This window comes from Micromesistius poutassou, assembly GCF_964030765.1.
Source record: "Micromesistius poutassou genome assembly, chromosome: 16".
In the NCBI taxonomy this organism is placed as follows: domain Eukaryota; kingdom Metazoa; phylum Chordata; class Actinopteri; order Gadiformes; family Gadidae; genus Micromesistius; species Micromesistius poutassou.
The window spans coordinates 6,227,689-6,252,166 of NC_140286.1; the positions used below are offsets into that span (position 1 = coordinate 6,227,689).

At 41.6% G+C, this 24,478-nt stretch overlaps 1 protein-coding gene across 1 annotated transcript in view; it reads left to right on the forward strand.

The window, feature by feature from the left end:
- Nucleotides 1-8,710: 8,710 nt before the first annotated feature.
- Nucleotides 8,711-24,478, forward strand: part of LOC311361286 (uncharacterized protein) — a gene marked incomplete at its 5' end in the record, with an annotated part of 41,990 nt that continues 26,222 nt past the window's right edge. Inside the window, 7 exon segments of the mRNA XM_084481462.1 lie at nt 8,711-8,790; nt 10,247-10,473; nt 20,965-21,129; nt 21,446-21,794; nt 22,269-22,438; nt 23,003-23,049; nt 23,574-23,708. Coding sequence (XP_084337588.1) covers nt 8,711-8,790; nt 10,247-10,473; nt 20,965-21,129; nt 21,446-21,794; nt 22,269-22,438; nt 23,003-23,049; nt 23,574-23,708 — 1,173 coding nt within the window.

Here is a 24,478-nt window from a genome sequence, read left to right on the forward strand (position 1 = left end):
CTCCGCCGTCGGTGTGTATTAACCGTTGTAAGTCGTTTTGGATAAAAGTGTGCTAAATGTAAATACCTATGGTCTTTCTCTCATCAGTATTTCATTAAGGCTTGTAACAAAGCGCATTTCGTTACTGGTACATTCTGCACATGTGGGTAATTGTTCTTTTGCACAATAACTTAAAGGTACAGGAATAACGGCACTTTGCACTTCAGTCACAATACAGTTTGCACATTGCGTATTTGCACAGTTTATACAGATAATTAAATTACTCTATTTTTTTGGTAGACCATGTGGCCGCAGATGATCGTAGGGCTTCGGGCAGGTGCGGCACTCTGTACTCTGCTCCGCCGGCCAGAGGAGCTCCGATGTAAGACTGTAATGGAAAGGAGAACATAGTGTGAAGCGTGTGCAGTTGGACTGGTAAATATGTGTGGCGCAATATCGGGTGGTAGAAGTGAGTAGTGATGGCCAATATGAAGCGAAGCTTTGGAGCACGTATCGAGCAAAAGGGGGAGTTCCAAATGAAGCTTGTGTCGAGCCTTGTGTCTTTCCCATAAAAACAAAATCACAACTTCAATTTAGTATGTTTCTAGGAGGTATCTAAAGGGCTTGAAAGTACCTGAGTTTGATAGGGCCTACATCAAAATCGATGGCAGAATCCTTCTAATTTGCGGCACCCCGGTGGTGCACCGGGTTAAAGTGTTTACCATGTAGGCTCAGTCCTGAACGCAGCAACCCGCGTTCGAATCCTACCCGTAGTTATTTACTGCTCTGTATCGCTTTCTATAAAAAAAGTAAATCTATATAAAAAAATAATTGCATTCCATTCTTGATATCTAGATTTATAAATGAAGTACTGCATAATCTTATAGTACATAGTAAAAGATGTAACATGTTTTACCATAGCCTAATGGGTATGGCTGCTCACTGGTACTTTAGCTAAGCAGCACTGGGAGAGGTCTGTGTTAGGATGGGAGACCATTCAGTGTCTTCATGTTTTTTGTGTAATCAGACCAAAAGGTAGACTATTATTTTTATTGTTTTTTTATTGACCACTAGGTGTCCCTAGTGAGCATCCGAAGCCTTGAGAAATGAACCTCTTTTCAACACATTTGGCTGGAAGGCTTCAAGGTGCTCGCCATCAATAGAAGTGAGTGCTGTACATGTACAAAGTGAAGTTGTTTGTGTTAACAGTTACCTGTCTGGTCCTGTGACTGCTCCAGGGTGCGCGGCCAAAAGATTCCCCCTTCTTCTTCTTCTGTTTAATGGAAGATCATAACTTATCGCTATATACCACCACCTACTGGACTACTACACAGGAGTGTGTAATAAGGACATTGGCAAATGATACTTTAAATCATAAAAATAAATTCATAGAAAAAACATACAAACAAAATAAGACGAACTAACAAAATAAATAAATAAAATAAAATAAAAATATAAATTAGTAAATAAATATATATTTAAATAAATATATATATTTATAATATATATTTAAATAAATTTATATTTTTTTACTTCCTCATGTCTGTTTAGCTCCTTTGAGGTGATTCTTCTCCCTCCAACACTGCTCTGGTTCCTATGGTAGTATGTGGCTGAGCTCTCTGACTCCCATTTATCTTGCCACCTTGACATAACCTCTGATTTAATTAATGATTTAGCATCACTTTTGCCCAATGGAATGTGAATATCTGCTTGATCTAATTCCAGTGCTTTTTTAGCTAATTTATCAGAAATTTCATTGCCATAGATTCCACGGTGGGCTGGAATCCAACAGAACTGAATAACTAATCCAAGTCTTATAATATTTAAAAGAAGATGCTTTACCTCTATTACCAAATCTTCATATATTGAATTATCTGTTATAAAACAGTACTGCCATAGTACGTTTGTAGTACTGCCATAAAATCAGTACATATAACTGATCTAAGAGGTTTAGTATCTACAACCCATCTAAGAGCAGTTATTATTGCTGTCATCTCTATTGAGTATACTGATAAAAAGTCACTCACTCTATATCCATATCTTTTTTTAAATTCTGGAATATATATATACCAATACCACATTGCCCTTTGGGATCTTTACAACCATCTGTAAATATTTTCAGATATCCATAGTATGAAGTATTTAAATAACTTAAACAGGCATTAGTAAAACTTTGCTTGGTGAGATGCTCTCTTTTTTCTGTTAATAAATCAATGTTTACCTCAGAGCAGCCATGGAGGAATACAACTTAAAGCTAATGCTGGACCATACTTTAATTCTTTCAATCCATACTCATTCACTAAATTGTCAATATTCCAGCCAAATCCATTGGCCTTTTTAGAATATTCCCAACAATCACTAAGCACTGAAATAGATGGGTTGTTAACACTTCCTTTTAGTCTAACCCAGTATGTTAAAGTAAATTGCTCATACCTTAAATTAATTGGGGCTTCCTTAGATTCTACTAATAGGGCGCTTGTAGGAGTTTTTTTTTTTGAGGGATGTCTTACATGCTAAGCTGTACACTATACAACCATAATCAATAGTTGATCTCATCAATGCTTTATATATGTAAATCAATGACTGCCTGTCTGCTCCCCAACTATGCCCTGTAACCATTATCATAAGATTAGTTACCTTTTTACACTTTGTTTCAATATAATCAATATGATATTTCCATGTGAGTTTCTGACAAGTTGCTGATTATAGAGCATCATTTTGTAAGTTTCAGGGACTTTTTTCCTAGTAAAATATACAACCTGTGATTTTGAAACAGAAAATTGAAAACCCTAATCAACTCCCCACTGTTCAAGTATATTAATGTCCTTTTGAATCTTATCATTTATATATGAAATGTTGCGTCCTCTTCTCCAAATCACAGCATCATCTGCATATAATAGGCCTTCATTATTCTCTCCCAGTTTGTCATATATGTCATTAACCATTATGTTGAACAATAATAATAATAATAATAAACTTTATTTATATAGCACTTTTCAAAACAAATGTTACAAAGTGCTTTCCAGTAAAAACAATTAAAATGACAACAAAGACAAATTAAGTGACATCAGATAAAATCAGGGAAGGCTTTTCGATAGAAATGAGTTTTGAGTAAGGATTTAAAACAAGCTACTGATGAAGCTGACCTGATGTCCTCTGGCAGATCATTCCAAAGCCTTGGGGCCCGGACTGAGAATGATTTTCCCCCTTTTGTCATCAGTCGGGCCCCAGGGACAGCTAAAAAACCTTTATTTGAGGATCGCAGAGGGCGGGCAGAAATGTGCAGAGATAAAAGGTCAGCAATGTATGCAGGACTAAAACCGTTGAGTGCTTTAAAAGTAATCACTAAAATTTTAAAATCAATTCTAAAACGTACTGGAAGCCAGTGCAGGGAGGCTAAAACAGGCGTGATATGCTCGCGTTTCCTGGTTCTAGTTAAAAGCCTGGCTGCAGAATTCTGCACTGACTGAAGCCTGTCCAGGGATTTTTGGTTAAGGCAGGTAAAAAGGCTATTGCAGTAATCCAGACGTGATGAAATAAAAGCATGTAAAATAATTTCTGTGTCTTTAAAAGATAAAAACGATCTAATCTTTGAAATATTTCTGAGATGATAAAAACAAGACTGTACAAGTTTAGTCGTATGTTGTTCAAAGCTTAGATTGCCATCAAACCAGACCCCAAGGTTTCTAGCAGAGGGTTTGATGGCGTCCACTAGTGGCCCAGCAGATGGCATTATTTGCTTGGTTATCTGCTGGGGGCCAAAAACGAGAACCTCGGTTTTGTTGTCGTTCAGCTGAAGAAAATTTTGCCACATCCAGTTTTTGACAGCAGTGATACAATCTAGTAAAGCACTCAACTTCCCAGGGTCAGTGGCGTTTACGGGCAGGTACAGCTGAGTATCGTCAGCATAAAAATGGAAAGACACGTCATATTTTTGTATTATGTGCCCCAGGGGGAGCATGTATAATGAGAATAGAATTGGTCCTAGGACAGACCCCTGGGGCACGCCGTACTTTAGTGGGGTGAGGGAGGATGTGTAATTGTTTGCTGCGACACAGAACTTACGATCTGAAAAGTATGAATAAAACCATTTCAAAGCTGTACCTGAAACTCCTATCCAGTGCCTCAGACGATTTAAAAGGATCCCGTGGTCGATTGTGTCAAACGCCGCACTGAGATCTAGAAGTACCAAGACTGGGCACAGCCCACTGTCAGATGCCATTAAAAGGTCATTGGTCACTTTAAGCAGAGCCGTTTCTGTGCTGTGGTACTTTCGAAATCCTGACTGAAATTTGTCGAAGATAAAATTTTCCTCTAAGGCTGCTAAAAGCTGTGAAGAAACAATTTTTTCTAAAATTTTTGAGATAAAAGGCAGTTTGGAGACTGGTCTGTAGTTATGATGTAGGGATGGGTCTAGGTTAGGTTTTTTCAGGAGAGGGGTTACGCATGCCGTTTTAAAATAGTCCGGGACGCAACCAGTAGTAAGCGAGCTGTTAATAATAGGAAGCAGGCAGGGTCCAACAGAATCCATTACTTGGCTTAAAAATCTAGATGGAATCACATCGAAGGGGCAGATGGACATTCTAGTGTGTGAAACCACATCTAGAAGTTCAGGTAAAGTTAATGGAAAAAACTGGTTTAAAATGTCCTTTTGAGAATAAAAGGCATCGCTAAAAGCATCGCTAAAAGAGGCACTGGGTGTAATCGAGGCTCTGATAGACTCCACCTTATTGTTAAAATAGGATAAAAACAGATTACAGTCGGCATCTGATTCAATAGGGACAGAGGGAGGGGGAGTATTAACCAGGGCGTCGACAGTCTTAAATAAAATCCTGGGGTTGTTGTGGTTAGTGAGAATAAGATTAGAAAAATATTGTCTCCGCAACTCCTTTATCGTACAGTTAAAAGTCGATAAAAGGCTCTTCATAATGTCAAAGTGAATCTGGAGACCTGATTTCTTCCAGCAACGCTCTGCTTTTCTACACTCTTTTTTAAGACTTCGGATAGTATCATTTAGCCATGGTTGCCTCTTCTTCGTGGACTTGGTTATAGGTTTCTGAGGAGCAACGGCATTAAGGGTGGATAGGCAGACAGAGTTAAAATTGCTAATCAGATTATTGGTTAGCAATTTTAACTCTGCTAACCAATAATCAAATCAAACAATCAAATTCAGGTGGTGGCTGGTAGTTGAGACTAAATTGGGTGCAGAATTCTGCCGGGCTATTTTCGTTAAAAACCCGAGTGCGCCAGGAGTGTGTGGCTACTGTCTCAGAGACTAGACATTCACTGTTAAAAACTATGCACCTGTGGTCCGAGACCGTAAGATCTAGCACGTCTAGGAGTGTTAAACTCATACCGAGAGTGAAGACGAGGTCCAGTGTGTGCCCACGGTTATGAGTCGGGCCCCGAACATGTTGTTGAAGGTTAAAAGAGTTAGTGATAGTCATAAAATCAGCAGCCAGGGTGTTGGAGGGGTCGTCTATGTGTAGATTAAAATCCCCGCAGAGTACCACTCTGTCGTAGCTTAAAATAATGGAGGATAAAAACTCAGAAAATTCTGCTAAAAAGCCACTGACAGATTTTGGAGGGCGGTAGATGAGAGCAAATAAAATCGGATAAGAACCAGCTAGTTTAAAAGTCAGAGCCTCGAAGGAGGAGAACCCGTTAAAATGTAATAAATTACATTTAAAATTCTTCTTATAAACGCAGACTAGACCGCCACCACGACCACTGACCCTGGTTTTTACTTACTTACTAGATTACTCTACTTCTGATATCTTTTTGGTGACATTTTACTGTAGCAATGTGGAGAAAAAACGCATTAAAACCACCCATAATGACTCAACTCCATTTACAGTATGCTGACCTTTGACCATACGTTTCAATTGCGCCGGGCGCAAGATAGCATATTGTACTGTAAATGGAGTTGAGTCATTATGGGTGGTTTTAAAGTGATTTTTCTCCACATTGCTACAGTAAAATGTCACCGAAGTATGATATCAGAAGTAGAGTAAGACATCAGGAACAATATGCTAAAGAAATGAGGATCACATGTATGAAGGAATTGATGTGACGTACGGTCAAAGGTCAGCATACTGTAAATGGAGTTGAGTCATTATGGGTGGTTTTAATGCGTTTTTTCTCCACATTGCTACAGTAAAATGTCACCAAAATCATATCAAAAAATAATAATAATAATAAAAAAAATGAGGATCACATGTATAAAGGAATTGATGTGACGTAAGGTCAAAGGTCAGCATATTGTAAATGGAGTTAATCATGAGGGTGGTTTTAAAGTGATTTTTCTCCACATTGCTACAGTAAAATGTCACCATCATATCAGAAGTAGAGTAGGACACCAGGAACAATATGGAAAAGAAATGAGGATCACATGTATGAAGGAATTTATTTTACATAAGGCCAAACTCCATACTGTAAATGGAATCTGATTTTTCTCTACATTATGGCAGTGAAATATAACTAATAATACATAATATAATATATAAAATATAACTAATATAACTTGACTCATCTTTGAGGAGATTTTTCTCCACATTTCTCCAGTAAAAACATGTAGGCTTTATGTATCTTTCAGGACCTTCACTTTGCTCAAGGACCATGCCTACCGTAGTTACTCTAGTTCGGGCGCAACGAAAATCAAACAGCGGCTCACTTTACCGCTTACTCGCAAACAGCGGCTCACTTTACCGCGGTCCCAATGGGACCAGGGCAGAGAGTATGTGAACTGGCGACCACTTTATAGAGTCTGATTACGTCGAAGAGGGAGCTTTTGCTGAAGATGGGAGATTTGTTCGCCGTCCCACCAATCGCCTGAAGGCAGATGCTGTGCCAACAATTTTTAATTTTAGTGGCTATAGTGCTGGAGACACGGACAGATCTGTCAAAACGGACCCGGGCGCTGCTCTTATGCGCAGAGGCAGAGCGCAGAAACACGTTTGCCAGGCAGAGGAACGACATTATGATACGTTTCACGATTATTCAACCCCCCCCCCCAATAACAATCCCGATCGTCCAACAATCCCGATCGCCCCCCCCCCCTCCCTCAGCAATCCCGACCTGTATGCATTACAAGATTCCACAGAATCTCACTCCGGCCAAAACTCAAAAGTTGGCAGCCCTGGAAACGTCTGTTACCGAAGTGTATTGCAATCTCCATAAGACTCGTTTTTGCGTTTGCTTTGTTCGCTGTGTGTAGTCCACATGTTGCAAAACAGAGAAATGAGTACACTCACTGTTTGAAGATGGTCTTGTTTGCAGACTAGCTCGCTCCATGCTCTTGATAATTTATAATCCATCGCCAAAATAATCCATTGTTTACGGAAATAATCCATCGTCGGTTGGATAGTGCAATCCGTCGGTTGCACTATTTTCGCATATTCATGTGCACACCCAAATGGCACGACAATTACTTGTATCATGAAAGGCAGCGTGGTAGCCCAGCTGCTAGTGTACTTTTCATAGCTGACCGCAAGTAAACAACATAGAACGTTGTACCATTCTCGTGATGTCATCACGTTCTGAAAACAAAGATGGCGGTGCACAGGCTGAAAACAATAATATAATTAATGCAACTTGTTTGTGCTTTATTCTGAATAACGGGTCATATTTCCGACTTTATTTGTATTTATGGTAAATCTAAATATTTAAATAGTGCTACAGACATCTGTTTTATTTGACTGCTTTATTTCCACTTTAAAGCAACCTAATATAAAATTAACACGCACACACATGTAACAACCGACTTTTGAACTCTCGAATCTTTTGTTTTTTTCAACATTTGTCTTCGTGGATTTATTAAAACATTTTCAACCTCACTTTGTCAGTAATAGGCCTACGCTCAGTATTCACACACACATGCAAATCATACATTCAATCAAAAATTATCTGGAAACACAACATTGTGCTATATACAGTTGTGGTAAAAAAAAAAAAAAAACATTCACAACTAAAATAAAGGCCACTTATTTAGTGAACACATTAGACAACATGCTACAGGTTGTTCGGGCGCACCTGCCCAAATAACACCCATTCAAGGACTTATTGTCCAACGAGAAATGAAGACGGACTCGCATCGTAAAACATGCATGCGCATGCAACATGGGTTGATTTACCTTTCGTCATGTGGCGAGGTGAAAACGTCCACGCAAACAGCGTCCACCGACTCACTCGATCACCTGCTCTACCGGGACCGAATGTATATGCGGGGGTGGACTGAGTGTTCAATTACGAGAGAGAGCGAGAGAGCGAGAGAGAGAGAGAGAGAGAGAGAGAGAGAGAGAGAGAGAGAGAGAGAGAGAGAGAGAGAGAGAGAGAGAGAGAGAGAGAGAGAGAGAGAGAGAGAGAGAGAGAGAGAGAGAGAGAGAGAGAGAGAGAGAGAGAGAGAGAGAGAGAGAGAGAGAGAGAGAGAGAGAGAGAGAGAGAGAGAGAGAGAGAGAGAGAGAGAGAGAGAGAGAGCCGGTAGGTACACCGGACGAGGCATAAGATGGGAACTGAAGAATCCAGGGATGTAAAGGGAGCTTGGTTATCATGGGTCATCAAACACAGCAGGTAGAAGCCCATAACAAAAGGAAAGTGTGAATAATTTTTAATCCCGAGTTATAGAAATGAACACTTTCTCTCTCTCGCTGGGCTTTCTGCGCTTTCATCGCCAAAGGCTTTCTTCAATTTTATTGCTCCAAGGACGTTTATAGCTGGACGATCACGGGTGATCATGCCGGTGAGACGAGGGCACGTCGCCCCTCAAAACACTTTCCTGGATACCATCATCCGTAAATTCGAAGGACAAAGTAAGTGGTTTAATGTTGGCTGTCTATATTATATTATATTATATTCGATATATTTCCATAGCATAACAATGTGCATGGACATGATTGCTTACTACTGTCCGTGGTCGTAACGTAAATCCATTTCAATTCTGTTGCTTTGACTTTTGACTTTTTTTTTTTTTTTTAAGTGTGTGGCGCTATGTCTCCGTCTAGTAGCACTATTTTCTCTCTGACGTAGGCTACTGAAAAAACAAATATTTCCTTTCACTTCCCTGGGACTATTATCCTACTGTAATGGCAACGCACTAATCATAATAATAATATAATTCAATAACAAATATGAATTCTAAAGTTTGTTTTCATAATGATAATCTTAAAGTGAAAACATTGAGTCCCACTTTTATCATCAAATCAACTATTTATCTTCAATTAACCTTTTTATTCATATTAAAAGGCCTACCCACTTACTTATTGATTCATACAATTTTATATTATCAGCTCCTTTTCCATAGTGGGGCAGGGGTAGTAGACTAAACTAGTGAAGATAAGGATACTTCCCATGCCCTGGTACGTAACAGGAAAATATCCATAATTAGGCAAGTATTATAAGCAACATCTGTGTTGGTCCTGTGATGACACCTCTGTGAAAAGGGTCCGTTGTACATACATATGCCATGTGGTGGGTTGAGGTCACCCTATGAGCATGACGGAGGAAGAGAGGCTGGATAGATGCTGTGACAGACAGACTCGAGACTAAATGGCCTGAGATGGAGAGCAGTTATTCGAATGTGGATCCTTGGCATCTCAAAGCTTCTTTGGACCAAACCATTTGAGGTCTCCAGCTGGTTTTAGTTCAAGTGATTTTATTTGACTTTAAAAGGCTTTTGTTCAAATTTGGGGACCATGTAAATATATCAATATAAATACATATCTATTACATAGATCTATAGACATTTATTTTTAGACATTGATCTATATATGGATATATAGATCTATACATGGATATATAGATCTATGTTGTCAAGATGTCAACTACTATATTAATATACACTTAAAAGGCAGATTAATACTCTTAATCGTCCCCTCCCTCACTTTTTCTGCAGCTGCACCGGCGCCGTCATGTCAGTGTACCGTTATTGGTCATTGCCTTGGGAAAATAGACCGTTAAATCGGCTTGAAGGAAATCAATAGAATATTTAGAAATACCATTGGATTGCAATGGATTATTTTCTGAGGCTTCATGCACACTTTAATAACCCTTAATAACATAATGAGAAGCAAATGACGGATTCCCGTTGTGCGTCCCTTGACCAATCTCCCTTTCCTCACTCCTGCTGTCGTCCCGTCATTGTACCTGACGGTCTTACACTTCTCATTGTCCCTTTACGTCCCATCCCCCCCGTCCCCCCCGTCCCCTAACCTACCTCTTTCACCTCAACAACCCTGCATGCACACAAACTTTGCCTCCTCTCCCAAGACAGGAAGTTCATCATTGCCAACGCGCGGGTGGAGAACTGCGCCATCATCTTCTGCAATGACGCCTTCTGCGGCATGTGCGGGTACACACGTGGCGAGGTCATGCAGAAGTCCTGCACCTGCAGCTTCCTGTACGGCCCAGGAACCAGGAGGCCCGCCATGGCCCAGATGGCAAAGGCCCTGCTGGGGGCCGAGGAGAGGAAGGTGGAGATGTCCCTCTACACCAAAGATGGTAAGTCACCACCATTGGGTGCACTGTATGTGTGTTTAAATGAATGAAAACCCCACATTAACACCACTTTTACATTGGTTTGTATTCGGTGACCTAACCCTATTGCAGGCATAACTACTTATTGGATTATATGGTGACCCGCTGGTAGCTGCTGATTTGAGCGTTGATACAACACACTTTTACTCTGCTAATTGAAAAGTGAATGGAATGGCCGTTACAGGGCAGCCCCAGAATGAGCAAAACCTGAAAGCATTTTTAAAGGCGTGGTCAGGTGGTTGGGTTCTCCTTTAAAAGATAAGTCACTCTTGACAGTGACACCTTACGAAGGGTACAATAATGAACCATCCATTTACATTAGTTAATGCAGTAATACGCATTAACTAAAAACACACACACACACACACACACACACACACACTAAATATCTGATGGCAGTCAAACTCAAATCTGGGTGAACAGAGTGTTTAACTTTCTTTTGCTTCATATTGGAATCTCGACCATTGATGTTGCCTGAGGCAGGGATCTGTATGTGTGTGGCATACAACTCAAACTCAAAAACTCACAATCTCGGCGACTATACTATAAAGAATACTATAAAGAATCTTAGCTCCTGGCAGTGTGTGCATCATATGGACTGCATGTATGGCACACACACACACACACACACACGCACATACGCACGCACACGCGTGCGCACACACACACACACACACACACACACACGCCCAGGGGACTGCTGACCTTGCTGGATGATGTGGGAAACAATCAAAGTCTCTCTCTCAGACACACACACACACACTCTCATACATTTATATCCAACCCCCCTCCTCCCCCTCCTATACATATATATATATTAGTATTGATATATATATAAATAGTTGTATATATAGCTCAACCTTGAGATAGCAATATCACACTTATTTTGAAACATATCCGTGTGACGTCCAAAAAGACCTAAGAAGTGTTTCGCCATACTACTCAACTATAAGCCGTTTTCACATATGTCCTCCGTCTTTTCTTATGTCTCATCACAAAGTCCTTAAAGGCTATAATTTAGGTTGAGAGATGAACTTGGCTGTGTGTCAAAAAGTGTACATACATAGTGTGCATAGGTTACCGAATAATGTAGCTGATGAGCAATGAAATCAAGATGACTTATAATAGTTTGCATGAAGTACAGTATGTTCTCAGGATAGAGTTGGGTGAAGGTAGTAGACATTGACACAGACTCATTTAACCTCATACGTAAAAAGCATTTTATATTATATTCTGTGCTGCAAGTGTCCTAAGTCCAGTGTCCTAATCATTCAAAGGGGCTTAGGAGACACACACACACACACACACACACACACACACACACACACACACACACACACACATCCACATCCACACACACACACACACACACACACACACACTCAGAACAGATCAGTCAAGCACATCCTTTGGTTGCAAACAAAAGCCTAGAAAAGCATGGCTTTGTTTTTACAAAGAGTTGACAGTGCACACTGTCTACATGTGCACAATGTCACACACAGACATGAGCTTATTTTGTGTGTGTCTTCATAACTCATCTCGTATTTCAATGTGGATTAAGTCAGCTGTCATGTACCTCACTGGCAAGGAGATTTGCACAAGCTCTGCGCTAATAAGCCTCAAAAAGAATAAATGTGTGTGTGTGTGTGTGTGTGTGTGTGTGTGTGATTGGGTCTGTGAGAGAGAAATGATAAGACAGCATTAGTCTCACAAAGACTTCACATCAATATCTACAGTCTGATGGCAGACAAGCTGCAATCTGGGCCATTACCCTTTCTGTTGCTTCATTTGTCTCAACCAATCATGTTCCTGGAGGCTGGGATCTGTAATTGGCAAACCCAAACTTGGCCAGCACTAGTGAACTGCAGGCAACATAGTACTGGGCGACCCATTCCAGCAGCCAAACATTACTACGAGCTTATGAATTTAAGTGTAAGTATTATAAGGAATATTAAAAACAGTGTGTCCATATCAACATCTTATTTTAGTGTAAACTTTGTGCATATTAGGTTAAGATTTGGACCAAGTTCAATCCATAGCACTACTATGTAACCGGCCATTTGTAATCTCAAGTTGTCTTAGGGCTTGGCTTTCCTTTAATAAGCAGTATATATGAGCAGTTTCCTTCAAATTGAGTATGTCAATTTGAGGGATCATAAGTTGCCAGGGAGAAAGAAAGTGTTCACATGGGACAGGGCCAGAACTGGACTCCAGCCCAGCCCACAGCATCCAGTACATGGCTTCCCCGGGCTCAGCGGGGATCATCCTTTGAAGTCCAAGTGGCACACTCTTTGAGGGGTATTTTCGTCTCTGAAGTGACGGCGACTAACACGAAAATAGAAGGCCTCTGATGCAACATTTACAGCCTTTCCCCCAATGTCTGGACGGAAGTCCCATTTGCTGCAGAGTATTCTGCTTCTTTCTTTTTCCTTTCCCACCCTTAAAGTGCAGCAATTAATTGACTTTCAAGGAACAAACACTATGTCCTTCTACACACAGGGCAGAGTGTCCCGGGAACCTTTTCGCACCATGTCAATGCTGTTAATAATAGAGGTTCTCGAACAGCCTGATTAAAAATGCAGATAAATCCAAGACTTTCTCCTGGGGGCTTTGAATGGGGAACACGGGTCTCTGGAGTTGTGCTGTCGCTCTGTCGATGTTATCAGTGAGAGGTCTCATTGCTCTATGCTCCTCAGTGTAGTAAAGACCAATAATTTTTAAGAAAACCGTATTTCTTTTTACAACAACTTTTTGTAGCATCAAATGAACTTTTTCCAATGCATGTAAATAAACAGTTCAATGTGCAGTTTTGAAATATTCACAAAAACATACAGAAAGTAGGTTTATACCTAAATATATTCTTGCAAGGGCATTACATCAGTATAACCGGTTGGTAAAATGTATTTTTTGATGAACCCTGAAAATGTAGAAAGAGAAAATCATGAGCTACAAGGAGACTCTGTGATTTATCCAAATCACTTACTGATACAACTTGCCATTGAAAGCTAGTGGTGTGTATGCTCATATAGCTGTGGATATTGATTAACCATAAACATCATTGTCTAGACCCATCCTATTCAAATGGAGCATCGTCCAGGCACTCTGCAGCCACTCTGTTTGGATTGCCCACAAACAATTGATTTCCTTTACCTTCCCTTTCTCTCTGTCTCTCTCCCTCTCTGTTTCAGTCTCTGTCTTTCTCTATCCCTGTCTCAGTATTTGTCTTTGTGTCTCTCTATATCTCTCTCTGTCTCTCTCTCCCTCTCACTCTCACTAACAGTAACTCTAAACTCTTCTGATCAATTTCTTTTTTAATATATTACTTTTTCTTTCTTTGTCTGTGCCTGTGCTTATTGCCCATGCCTGGAGACAAGAGCGAATGAGAGAGAATGAGAAAGGTCAAAAGGTCAAGACGCAGGGTTGTTGCTCTCCCATGCAATAACTGCTTCAGCAAGGCTGCTGAGAGGGCACTTTAAAAAAAAATTTAAAAGCATATTTATTTGAAATAGGTAATATGTCAGGCAGGACGTGTGCAGCAAATCAAGTAAACATTTTTCAAGAAGAAAAAATCAAGACACTTGTTTGGGGATGCATGTGTCCATGTTGTGAAAGAGGATGGGATGCTGGCCTTGTCAGTTGGTCTCATATCTCACTCTAGGTCCACTCAATAATTCAAAAGGGCCAACAAAATTGCCGGCATCCATCATGTCAATTGGCAACTGTTTTGTAACAGTCAATGTCGGTCCCACCACTGAACAGGCGCAAGGCAAGAGTCTGTTTTCTTTTCAAATTGGTTGCTTGTGGTATTGTAAGAAAAGTGATCCAAAGGGATACAACACACACAACCCCTTTTTAAACAACCCCCTAAAGGTCCTACAGACTGCAGCCACTTGCTTTATGTTGCTCCTGCAGAGGTTGTGCAGTCATTCTAAGGAGTACATCAACCTGCTGGAGCTCAATATTGCCAACAAATCATAGCTTGTAAAGTTGATGTCAATGGATCAAAAGTCAACTGATAAAAAACCTCAGCGCCTCAACTCAGCAGAAAACTCCCGTCCCCAAGACAAAGCAAACATGTTGCCAACAACCAATACCAATTTACTCTCTCTTATTCCACATATTCAAGAAAGTGATGGTTGCTTGCAATACTGACTTGCAAGACGTGTTAAACTTGACCGACCAAAAGTGTTATTGTGCCCTGGGCTGCATGCATGGATAAAAAGAAGATGAGAAAGAGAGACCAAGAGACACAGAGAAGAGAGAGAGCAATAATGACTATAATTGCAAGTGGACCTAAGGGAACCCATATTATGTCCTTCAAACCCATTAATAGAGATCATTAAATCAAGGCCATGTTGTCTTCTCATCCTTCATATCCCACTGGAACATGTGCAGATGTTTTGGCTGCACCCAAAGTATACACACATTGGTTAACTATTGACCTCTACACATAATTTGTACACCTACTTCTGTTTCTGTATTATACTCTCTCTCTCTCTCTCTCTCTCTCTCTCTCTCTCTCTCTCTCTCTCTCTCTCTCTCTCTCTCTCTCTCTCTCCCCTAAACACACAGTAGCATTCGATGAACCAAGAGCAAGTGGATGATGTTAAGGAGGGCATCTGTCCATTAGATCATTGGGGTCAACACTGCGCTCAACACACAAATTGGCAAAGGCAGAGCAATTAAGGCAGAGCCATTATTTTGCCTTGCATGCAGTCAGTACGGTTCTATAGCCACAGAATCCGAAGCTCAGGGGAGAGAGAAACACGCTTTTTGATCCAATGAGTTTCTCCTTGTATGTACCCATTCATTATAAATGAACGGACACTCCAGCGGGAGTCGTTAGGAATTTGGTTTCAGCCAATCAAGCTTCTTCAATCCATACCCTCTCTGCAGGCTTTCACCATACCAAATACCAAATGGTACAACATGAAATAGTTTACAGCAAAAAACATAACAAAAACATCCGATTCAAATTCAATTAGAATCTGAAGTTTGTCGTCAGATGATCAACCAATAATTAAAGCCGATAGTAAAGCCAAAACAGCCAATAATGAGGGATTTATGTTGAATCATTTATCAAATGTGTTCTATTGATTTGCAGACAATATGTTCTGCACATGCAGTTCTGATGAATTACATCATATGCCTCTGATTCATTATTTGTGCCATTGTTTGTATTAAATACCACTGTTACACTCACAAAGGCCAAAGGGGCTTAAGAGGACATCCAGGTCACCGCTTTTCAAATTAAAAAGTGTGATCAGGTTGGATGACGTCATGACATCAGGGGCCAACGCCGTCTTTGGGATTGTTTTTGACCCTAAATCCTTTTGGGATTGGTTCAGGGTTTTCTCTATGCGCTTTGAATCAATACCGCTCCAGTGTCCGTTAAGTTAATGTCGGAGATCAACGTAGGTCAACCCAAATTATCCTCTGGGAAATTTGTGTGTGTGTGTGTGTATGTGTGTATGTGTGTATGTGTGTGTGTGTGTGTGTGTGTGTGTGTGTGTGTGTGTGTGTGTGTGTGCGTGTTTAAATGAGTACAGCTGCTTTGTAATCCGATCGATGATTCAACGAAAAACAAACACGTTTTGCTAATGGACTGCAATCAAGCTCAACAGTCATGAGACATCAGCACAAAAAGGTACACCTGTACTATAGCAGCCCCTCTCAGAAGCCCCATAGCCCCATATCTCTCGTTGAGTTCAGTATGCTGAAGAGGAACCCACTATGCGACACAACTACATTGGACTTTCTTAACTACTTTCCAAAATCCTATCGGACGTTTGAAATGGCCCAAGTACTCACGTAACTGTGGATTGTGGGCACTTTACCTCAGAACTTGGGCTCAACAAATCATGTTTATGTGCAAACCGGATATGCACTGTTGATACGGCTTGTACTTTTTTTTTTTTTTTTTTTTTCTCTTCATACCAGAAACAATCCTCCTCAAAGAAGTAAAAGACAGACATAGTGAAAGGCACGTAGGGGTTTCTAGAAAAGCAGAACATGCAACATAGAAACATAGCAATGGTAACATGGCCAGGGATGGATCATCATAAGCAATATTCCCTTCATTATTTCTGGTGGTGCCATGAGCTAATCCCTGGGTTTATCCTTTTCTTTTGACTGATACGGTACTAATATTCCAATCAAGAGTGTTGATCCTAATTCTCTCATTGTCCCAGAGGAGACAGCTGCTATCCTTCACTGTGACCTTCGTATTCACTCACTCACTCACTTTCCCGCACACACATACACAAACAAACACATAAGCACACCAAGCGCACACTCACAGAAAGACACACTCATACCAAGCTCATACCATTGACATACCATTGACACCTACTTACTCACAGCATGTCTAACTTTCCATTCATCTTACTCTCTTCAGTACTGCAATATTGACTGACTCATACTCGGACCTGACCATGTATGCCTTCTCATCTCTATATAACACACACACATGCACGCACGCACACACTCATTAAGATTCTTGGGAACCCTGGTCTGTATCATTTGTGGGCGGGACTATACTGTGCCCCGCTCCTAATGCTGGCAGCAGATTGGAGGACAGTAAGGGGGTACAGGAGCTGGGCTGTTCTTGGTCCCAGCCCCCTTTTAACTCAGAATCTCGGTGGACACGGTTCACAATCAGGATTCTCATTATGACATAGTCAAATATTTAAATGTAACGTAGCTTTTATTGTGTTTGGATGTTTATGTATTTTAAGGTGTCCTGTCTGGATGTGATGTGTTGTGTTTAATTAGGTGCCAAGCACAAAGTGCGAGGCAACCTATTGAAATTGTTTTTTTTATTCCGACGCGTTTGACTTACACAGCCTACACCGATCGCACGCTTTTTATGAAACTTACTAGACCTGTAGAGGTTGACCCAAAATTAGCAGACAGCAAATATTACACTGATTGGCCCAAAGGTGGCACTATACCAACTGTCCAAAAATGCAAACTTTGCACAAGCATATCTCGTAACTGGTTTGGCCTACACTCATGAAACTTTTCTCACACATGCATATCCACATGCTGAACAAATATGCCTCAAGAACCTATGACTTCCGGTTTCCAGATTTTCCGCCATTTTGAATTTAGTTAAAAACAGTAAATTGCCTAAGGATCCCAGGTTTTTTGACTTGGATCCCAGGTTTTTTGACTTGAAGAAAATCCTTTAGCCCATATCATCTATGGACCATTATCTTCAATCTCACTTAAAGATTTGTCTGTACAGCAAAGTTTAAAGCATGAGCCATGAGCCATTGAGTTCTAAAACGGGCGTGGTTTAAACCGCAAAAATAGTTAATTGCTCATATCAACATCAAGTTGGACTCCTATGATGTTGACCCCAATACAAAAGTTGTTCAGAATCAAATTCTGAACAAGGTAAACTCAACATATTTTCAAATAGGGCATGGCATCGAAATGGGCGTGGCCTGTCACTAAAATCGCCATAGTTCATAGACGCAATGTTTGATTTGAGCGGGACCGACTTAGTGGCCGTTGGGGCCCAAAGTTCCAACTGCAAGTGAAATGAAGTCGATTGGAAAAACAACATGGCTTCATAGGCTAAAAATCGTCAAATTTGAGCAAACTTCCACTCTGCGGAGACCGTAATAGTTATTAATATGAAATTCACAGGACACGTGTAGACTGGTGCCTGTAGCTCACATACCAAAAACTGTGTTTGTCATGTTTGTAGCGGCCCCTACAGGAACTTTAAAAAGCAGCCCCTGCGCCACGTTTCACCAATATGTATGAAACTCAGTAGGCACGTATAACGTGCCATGACCTACAGAAAAGCCTCATGGACCCATGCCCCAAAATCCACAGGAAATCTGCAATTTTCACTCTTGACGGCCATTTTCACTAAATTTGTGACTGTACGTTGAAGGGCGTGTCCGTGGCGTGCCGTCAAAGTTGGCCGTTTTGAATTCCGTGGTCTTATTTTCACTTTTTCGCCTTGTATTTGAATTAACTCCTCCTGGGGAATTTATCGGATCTGCTTCAAAATGTCAGTACAGTCAAGAAATGGTGCTGAATGAACGCTATAAAATTTGTGACTGTACGTTGAAGGGCGTGTCCGTGGCGTGCCGTCAAAGTTGGCCATTTTGAATTCCGTGGTCTTGTATTTGAGTGAACAAACTCCTAGGGAATTCATCAGATCTGCTTCAAAACTGGACAGTACACTTGAATAATGCTGCTGAATGAACGCCATGCTATTTGTGACTGTACATTGAAGGGCGTGTCCGTGGCGTGGCGGTCGGCTCAGGCTTGGCACCTTAAACACTGCTCACAGCTTTAATTGTAATTGTAATTTATCTTACATTGCTTTATGTACCCTTTTTCTGATGGCAGACATCTGCACATGTAAGAAAAGACAAATTGCTACCTTTTGCATGGAAAAAGTAGACAATAAAGTAATTTATATTCTATTCTATTATTAGTACATCTGCAGTTTGTGCCGTCTGTTTGAGGGATAGGATATTCTACTGCCCAACTCCAAGCTGAAAGATCCTAGGATCAATCTCCAATGGCCCCCAAAAGTATATCCTATAAATAAATAGTAAGAGACTTAATGGTTCCTTTGAGATATATGATGAAGCTGCAATGACAGAAAAGACGATGCTAGTAATAGAGATCTTTATAGATGTATTTTTATAGTTCCCTAAGTCTCAGTGTTGTTTTGTACTGTGTGTGACAACTTGCTTTGGTGTGATCAAAAGTAGGTCTCAGTTTGAAGAAATATTAGAGGTTGAATTTAAAGGTTGAATTTAAATTTAGGATGTTGGCTATCTGTGCCAGAAGTAGAGTTAAACATTAAACTGTGGAATACCATTAATTATGAAAAATAAATGATGTGGCTTAGCATACCTGTTTACCAGGTTATACTTGAATGTCACTTATTGAAATACCTATCTAATAGCGTTTCATGCGAGCACAGTTTCTCTGAAAGGTAGTCCACTGGAATATAACATTGGAAAAACACCAAATATTTATTAAGTGTTTTGTGTGTGTGTGTGTGTGTGTGTGGGGGGGGGGGGGGTAGATGTGTGTGGGTGTGATTGTGCCTGTTAGTGTGTGTGTGTGTGTGTGTGTGTGTGTGTGTGTGTGTGTGTGTGTGTGTGTGTGTGTGTGTGACCGAGGGAGAGAGAATATTACGGTGCAGCTGGTATATTGTAACAGCTGGTGCCACAGTAGGTACCTGCATGGGTTCAATAAATGAGTTAGCATGTAACTATGCTAATCCATCTGGCCCCCTGACCTAACCTTCACACTATCTCCAGTCTCTCTTTATCCTCCACATGGACACACACACACACACACACACACACACACACACACACACACGCACACGCACACGCACACACCACACACCACACACATGCATATACACACACATGCAGACCCTTTTATTTAGTTTAGTGATTTAGGTTGTTAGCTTCTTGGTAATGACTGCTTAATATATTTTAGCTTGTCAAATATCATCATCCTCTGAGGCAGTTTTTATTTATTAATACATACTGTTATTAATGCATACGTAGTATTGGGCACATTAGGCAAAGCACACCAATGAGAATATCCAGGACTTCCATTAGACTCATCTTCTAATTATAATAATAACTTTAATTTTGAGCCACTTTCATTTCCAATTCCACAGCTACTGAACAAAAAACAGAGGCCTTGTCCATGGACCTGTTTAAAATGATGGATCTTAATCAGGACCCTGCTTTTCTGATGTGTGGGGCTGAAAGCGGACACAGAGTTTAGTGTGGGTGAACGGAAGGCGTCTGGCCTTTGGGGCTGGTGAGGGTGGAGGCCTGGAGGAGGTCAGAGTGATAATGAGGGACAAGGGAGTCAGGGACCTGTAGCTTGTATGTGATGGGGAGGATGTTGGATGTGATCCAGGAAGCCAGTGTCTGTGTTTGATGCCTAGTGTGACCTACTGCCAGGGTGAGAATCTGCTACCCTGTGTCTCCAACTAGTGGCAAAATAGCACATAGCAGAGTCCCAAGAATTTTTTTCTTCTATGTTGTAATTTTATACAGGCTATCAACAACATGTCGTATAAAACATGACTTTTCAACCTAGCATCCACAATGCCCTCCTTTTTTACACAATTAGGACTGCAAGAAGGCTATGGCCAGTGGGAAACAGTCAAAAGAATAGTCAGCAACTCTTCTTATGTTCCCAGTTTATTTACTTGGCAAACACAAACCAACACAAAACATAAATTGAAAAGATTAATGAACAATATTTATAATATATTTATTTTAAATTGTAGATATAATTTGTTTTACTATTGTAAAATTGTCTATTTCCAGAATAAAATCCCACATACATCGTGCAGTACCCTCGTGGGATGTGAGATGTGAACAGGATGAAACTCTCTGGTCTAACACACCTGTTTCTCTCCTCTCGGCGTGGTTCCTCCCGTAGGCGTGTGTTTCCAGTGCTCCATTGACGTTGTGCCGGTGAAGAACGAGGACAGCCTGGTCATCATGTTCATCCTGAACTTTGACCTTCCCACCGATCCAAAGCCTGCCAGCCCCTCTCCGGCCAGAGAGCTCAACAACGTGCTGCACATCCCCTGGCTGTCCCAGGGTAAGCTCCGTGCAAACTGAAGGTTTTCATTGGAGGACAGGATAAGAACCAGTGTTCAAATGAAGGGGGAGCGTGGGGCCAGAATTAAGGTCAATTCTTCCTATGTCTGAACTAAGAATCATTAAGGTTTCCAGAAAGGGTTTGGTCTAAAAAATAATTAATAGGGTTAGTGATATGTATTATAATAAATGTGATCATACATATGTCGTCCATCTCTCTCGTCTCTCTCTCTCTCTCTCTCTCTCTCTCTCTCTCTGTCTCTCTCTCTCTCTGTCTCTCTGTGTCTCTCTCTCTCCCTCTCTCCCTCAAACAACAGTGAGGAAGGGGCATCTGCGTCTCCTCCTGCGGTCCCTGGGCTCCGGCGGCGACCCCCAGTCGGAGGAGAACCCCGAGCTGGGGTCCGCCGGGGGGGCGCCGCACGGGGCCCGCCTCCCCCTGCTTGGACACGAGTCGGTGGTGCTGGATAAGCTGCTGTCCCTGCCCGAGAGCCAGCGGCTCCAGGAGGGGGCGTCCGGCCTCCTACTCTGGGACCAGGAGGAGGACCGGCGGCAGGAGGAGGTGGCCTCGAGAGAAGGAAGGGGACAAGCAGGGCGGGACCTCCAGGGACCGCGTTCTGCTCCCCCGACGGCATCCGGGCCCCTGGTGTTCTACCGCTTCTTGGCAAGGTGACGAGATCCATCAGAGGATTGGAAAAGCTATTGGCTGGTTTAACACAATGACGACAGGGAAGCGACGGCAAGCAGCCAATTGCGAGTCAATTTAACTCTTGATCAACTTAACTTGATCACGCCTCTTGTGCTGAAGTAAATGACAGCAGCTTCCCCAGACCAACGTGCAATCTACGATTGAGCTTGGTCTGGCAATAGCCAGGCTACGTATTGGCCCCACCCATATGAGAAAGGGACTAGCCTATTGGTAGGAAAGAATATCTTGGGGGTGGGGGAGATACATTTGTAAAAACAGTTATAGAACCATGGTCTAGGAACAACTCATGAAGGGTCTACCAATTGTTTCCATATTTGACCGCTCCCAGCTTAGTTCTGATCAATCAGGGCATCTCTTACCTTTATGGTCAGTCAGTTTATATGTATAAAAGTATATATGTATATCTTTTTCCCCTACAATTACTTTATGTTTAGCAAAGGAGAGCAGGACGAGGAAGGAGAGGACTGTGCGTTTGGCGACAGCCCCCCCGCCAGCAGGCTAGAGAACGGGGCGTCCAGCGTCAAGCATTCCTCCTCCGTGGACGACCTGAAGAAAAGGCGGAGCTTCTGTGACCGCCGTTTGCAGATGAGACACAGCTACACGGGTATGAAGGCTTTTTCAGATCACAGAGGAGTCCAACTCTCACCTTCTTTGCCAATGATTTCTATTTGTTGATTTAATCCCGTCTTTTTTAGAGAAAATTATTGAATGCAATTCATTTAATTTGCTGATGATTAATTTCCTAATGAAACTAAAATCTTAATGAAACAAAAAAAGGAACAGGCAGCCAACAATTCTGTTGATTATGTTTTCCTGAAGTATTCGGTTGAGATTATCTGAACCATAATGCAGTGATGATGAGGTGAACAAGGCAATGTAAATGATGAGGTATGTGATTGGTGACTTTAGTTTAGATTTCATTGATCTTTGGTCTTTGAGGTTTTATAATGCTCTATTCTTGCCACACTGAAGTCATCAAAAGCTGACCATTTTTCATTCAAGCAATCAGCAATCACTGTCCTCTGGCCATTGCTATACTGTAGTTCCAAGTGAATGGGAACCGTGCGACACAATCAAAACAAGATTGATTTGAAACACAGATGATCATCCCTTCATCTGTCTCACCTCACTCATCCTCCTGTTCTTCCTCTCCTCTCTTGTTCATCAGGTATTGGTGCCAGTAGAATGCCTGCTGGAATGTCTGACCAGGATTTGGTGCGATGCCGGATAACATACACGTGAAACACACTCTCACTCTCACACACACACACAGACACACTCAAACACACACACACACACACACACACACACACACACACATAATTTGCTTATATTAAAGGGAATTGAATAGAGATGACATGGGAAATAGTTATGTTCACGTATTTCAGTAGATAATTTGATATGTTTTCCATTGGCGGTGAGGAGTTGAGGAAACCTTATTTACTTTTGCGACGGTTGCCAAGAGCCATGGTTAGTGGAAGAATCTTAGGATGCTGCCCCTTAGGATCCTGCACACACACATCATCGCGCACACACACACACACACACACACACACGCACGCACGCACGCACGCACGCACGCACGCACTCACACACACACGCACTCACACACACACACACACACACACACACACACACATCTCACACACACACACACGCACACACACACGCACACACACACGCACACACACACACACACACAGGCACAGGTCCTTGACCCGCGCCTGCTTGCTGTGCAGGTCCAGCAGTTGACCCAGAGCCTTCTGGAGCCCAAGACAGACTCGTACGTGGCGCTGCACTCTGGGGAGAGAGACATCTTGGCCCCGTGTAAACTGATGGACAGGACCCACAACGTCACAGAGAAGGTCACTCAGGTGAGTGGAGACACTCAAGGGGTTAGTGGCATGTCCCGATCCGTCCCCATACCCCCCCAACCCCTCGAACACAGTGATGTCACGTTGCGATGACCATTTTGGAAGCATTTGAGCATTGGAACGTTACTTATTGTGTTAGACGTATTGTTTATTTGGTCTTTGTTTATGAATTATCAAATGATTTGTCATTATGGGGGGGACATTGTTCTGTTTAAAACCGCCACAGCATTTCTCATGCGAGACCTGGCTAACAACAACAAGGTTTTCATTAGCCAAGTTTACAGCGTATTTACGTTGATTAAGGACATTGCAGAACTACAACTCTCTTGACTCTTCTGAAAATGGGTAATGAGTAAACAAAACATCCCATGATGCATTCTGATGTAGGAGCCCTTTGCACCCTTTAGTCTGCTACCTGGGACATTAAAAGAGCAGACTCCAAATGAGTAAGTAATATAAGTAATATAAGTGACACCTGTGTTTCTCGGATGATGCCTCTGTAAAGATGATCTATTTACAGGTCAAAATGTGTAGTGCGTTAGTGTGTAGTTGTTTTTGCCCTCTAGATGGCCCTGCAGACAGAGTGAATGCAGATGCTATGATTGGTAGAAGAAGTACCCCAGAATCCATTACAATTTTCCATTTAGTAATGGCCGCCAACGTGAAGGGTACAAGTGTAATGATATCCTGGCAACAACTTGGAAAAAATGTGTTGGACATGGAGTTTCTAGCGGCTCATGTGGTTGAAATACATTATACATTTTACACAG